Below are 2,674 nucleotides of genomic sequence, written 5' to 3' on the forward strand. Positions count from 1 at the left end.
AAAAAAAAAAAAAAAAACACCCAGAAACATAATCATTAAAGTTCATGTTTTGGATAGCTTCGCCTGTTGTGTTTTTCACAAGACGACACCAGTTATATTAAAAAGCTATGTCATAATCTCCAAGTAAAGGCTCCCTTTAAACAGGAATGGCTCTTAAAGGGACCGAAACTTTCCCCTTAATAAACGAACGTCGGAGCGGGAGGGCTGCGGCTGGAGAGAGGAGCCGTGACACAGCGCTATGCAGCACGACGCAGGAATAATTCTCACTGTGTTCTTCTGTTAGCTATTGTCTGGGCAAATAAGTGGGAGTGTGTGTGTGTGTGTGTGTGTGTGTGTGTGTGTGCTGAGATGACTAAAGATGCATTGTAAAAAGGTTTAAGAGTTTTGGAGAGCATGTAGGTGTGTGTGTGTGTGCGTGTGTGTGTGTGTGGGCTACTTAAACTGCATTAAAACAGCTCTTTATTCTTTTACTCGCACACAAAAAGTTAGTTCGACTGTATCTGTCTTCAAAATCAGTTAGCAGAGACTGGCGAATAATTCAGTCGTTGATTCTTTTGTCAGTTATTCAGTGAATTAATTAATTAATCGTTTAGTCTACAAGATGTTTCAAAGTTAGGGAGCTGGAGCTAATGATGATTTTCGTTATCGATTGTTTTCTCAATTAACGGTACGGGAAATCGTGAAAACATTTCCCAAAGGCGAAGGCAACACGTTCAAATAGCTTGTTTTGTCCCCACTGAGAGTTCAGAAACCAAAATATTCACTTCTCTTTATTGGCTTTAATGGATAGAGACAGCTGAGGAGTGACAGGAAAGGTGGGGGAGAGAGAGAGAGGGAGGGAGGGAGAGGGGGAGACATGTAGCAAAGGCCCAAAGGTCAGAGGTGAACTCATGCCAAGATATTCACTTTTCTGTCACATACGACAAAGAAAAGCAGCAAATCTTCCCGTCTGAGACGCAAACGTTTGGTATTTCTGCTCGCCGATCGACTCATCATCAGAAACAGCGACGCGCATTCCCCCAGAATCCGAGGTGGTTTGTTCCCAAAGCCCAAAACATTTACAATCACATGAAACAAACCAGTAAATCTTCACACTTCAGACGCCGAGAGCAGAAAAGCCGCCGTTCCCTCCTCACCTCTCTTGTGGCAGGTCTTCAGCAGGTGGCCGGTGGGTTTGTAAGGGACCCCGGCGAGTTTGGCCCCGGTGCTGCCCAGCCTGGCCCGACCCAGGGGGCTGCCGTTCTGCTCCAGCCGGGGCAGCTTGGCCGGCGGGGCCTTGGCCTCGGCCATGCTGTTGACCAGCTCGGAGTTCTCCTTTCCCAAACACGCCTCGCTGAGATGGTCCATCATTCTCAGCACCTCTGCTCACTATCACCTGTGGGGAGACACACACGCAGAGCGGGGTTCAGCTGTCAGCGCAGATACATACGTGTGTGTGTGTGTGTGTGTGTGTGTGTGTGTGTGTGTGTGTGTGTGGGGGGTAAAAGGAGCACGAGGCTGAAAGGTGATACGAGGGGAGCGAAGAACGTGAAATCTTTTGTGTCGATATCACTGACGTATGAAGACGTTTTTATAAAGCAAAAAAAAAAAAGGTGTTTGAAGTGAGAACAGACCCATTACGGCCATAACTGTCAATTCGCTTCAGTTATGTCGACTCGGGCGCCACGGTGACGTTTTCGTGCCGCCGTAATGTTCCCATTTTTCACACACATGTATTATGTATGGGCGTCCCGCTGGAGATTCCCATGCGAGAGGGGGCAAACAAGCTCCGGTTTTTAGTGCAAACACATTAATTTGCTGGGAGATTCCACTTGAATGAATTCAGTGCAGTTCAAGGAACGAGAGGGGGAAACTAACGTAACTCGGTTTGTGAGTCATTTGGTGTAGCTTCACATTCATGACGCAGCTCGGAGAGAGAGGGAAAAGGGCCGCGGCGTCATTTTCTTTTATAGCTGTGACAGACGAAATCCCTTACATGACTTTTCTACAGGTGTGAACTTTTATTTCTTAAGGTTTCGCAAGTGCAAAGCGAGACTCTGTGGGAGGGAGTGAGTTTACAACTCCGGGGGATGGGAAGGTAACTTTTAAATAAATAAAAAAAAACAACAACAGGCAGTTGCTGACTCATGAGGATAGCCATCGAAAGTTAAGAAAGGAAAAACAAGGGAGAAACTGAGAGGGAGGAGAGTCTTTTTTTAAACCACAGGTGCTTTAGTGCACAGATGCAAAGACACCGAGGCTCACAATTCATACGTTATTTAAACTCCCCGGGTGAAAAAACTTTTAAAAATTTGATCAATCACAAAATAAGACACAGGAAAAGTCATTCTGTATAAATCGGCATGCAGGTTAACGCTGATGAGCATGAACAGGAATGTCAGAGAGTGGATTTAAAAAAAAAAAAAGGGGGAAAAGTAAAAGCACCCACCCCCCACGCATAAAGATCATTGACTCCCCTCATCATGACAGCAATGAGCAACTAATCCCTCCCTTACAAAATAAGGGAGCAAAAGGAATCCAGACCAGATACAGTCCGATCGCCCAAGTCAGGATTTTTAAATGACCTAAAAATGACACAGCAACAGCAGAAAAAAAAAAAAAAAAAAAAAAAAAAAACAAAAACCAAAACATCATACATCCTCAGTTTAACATGGACACCTAAAAACGGAAAGTT

The 2,674-nt window shown here is 45.0% G+C and overlaps 1 protein-coding gene across 1 annotated transcript in view; it reads right to left on the reverse strand.

Annotated features, from left to right (window-relative positions):
- LOC118336581 (DNA-binding protein SATB1) overlaps positions 1–2,674 on the reverse strand; it is a gene marked incomplete in the record, with an annotated part of 58,244 nt that overhangs the window by 43,924 nt on the left and 11,646 nt on the right. The window contains 1 exon segment of the mRNA XM_035673252.1: positions 1,137–1,375. Coding sequence (XP_035529145.1) covers positions 1,137–1,350 — 214 coding nt within the window.

This window comes from Morone saxatilis, unplaced genomic scaffold (genome assembly GCF_004916995.1).
Source record: "Morone saxatilis isolate NCDOM2014 unplaced genomic scaffold, NCSU_SB_2.0 Contig24, whole genome shotgun sequence".
Classification (NCBI taxonomy): Eukaryota; Metazoa; Chordata; class Actinopteri; family Moronidae; genus Morone; species Morone saxatilis.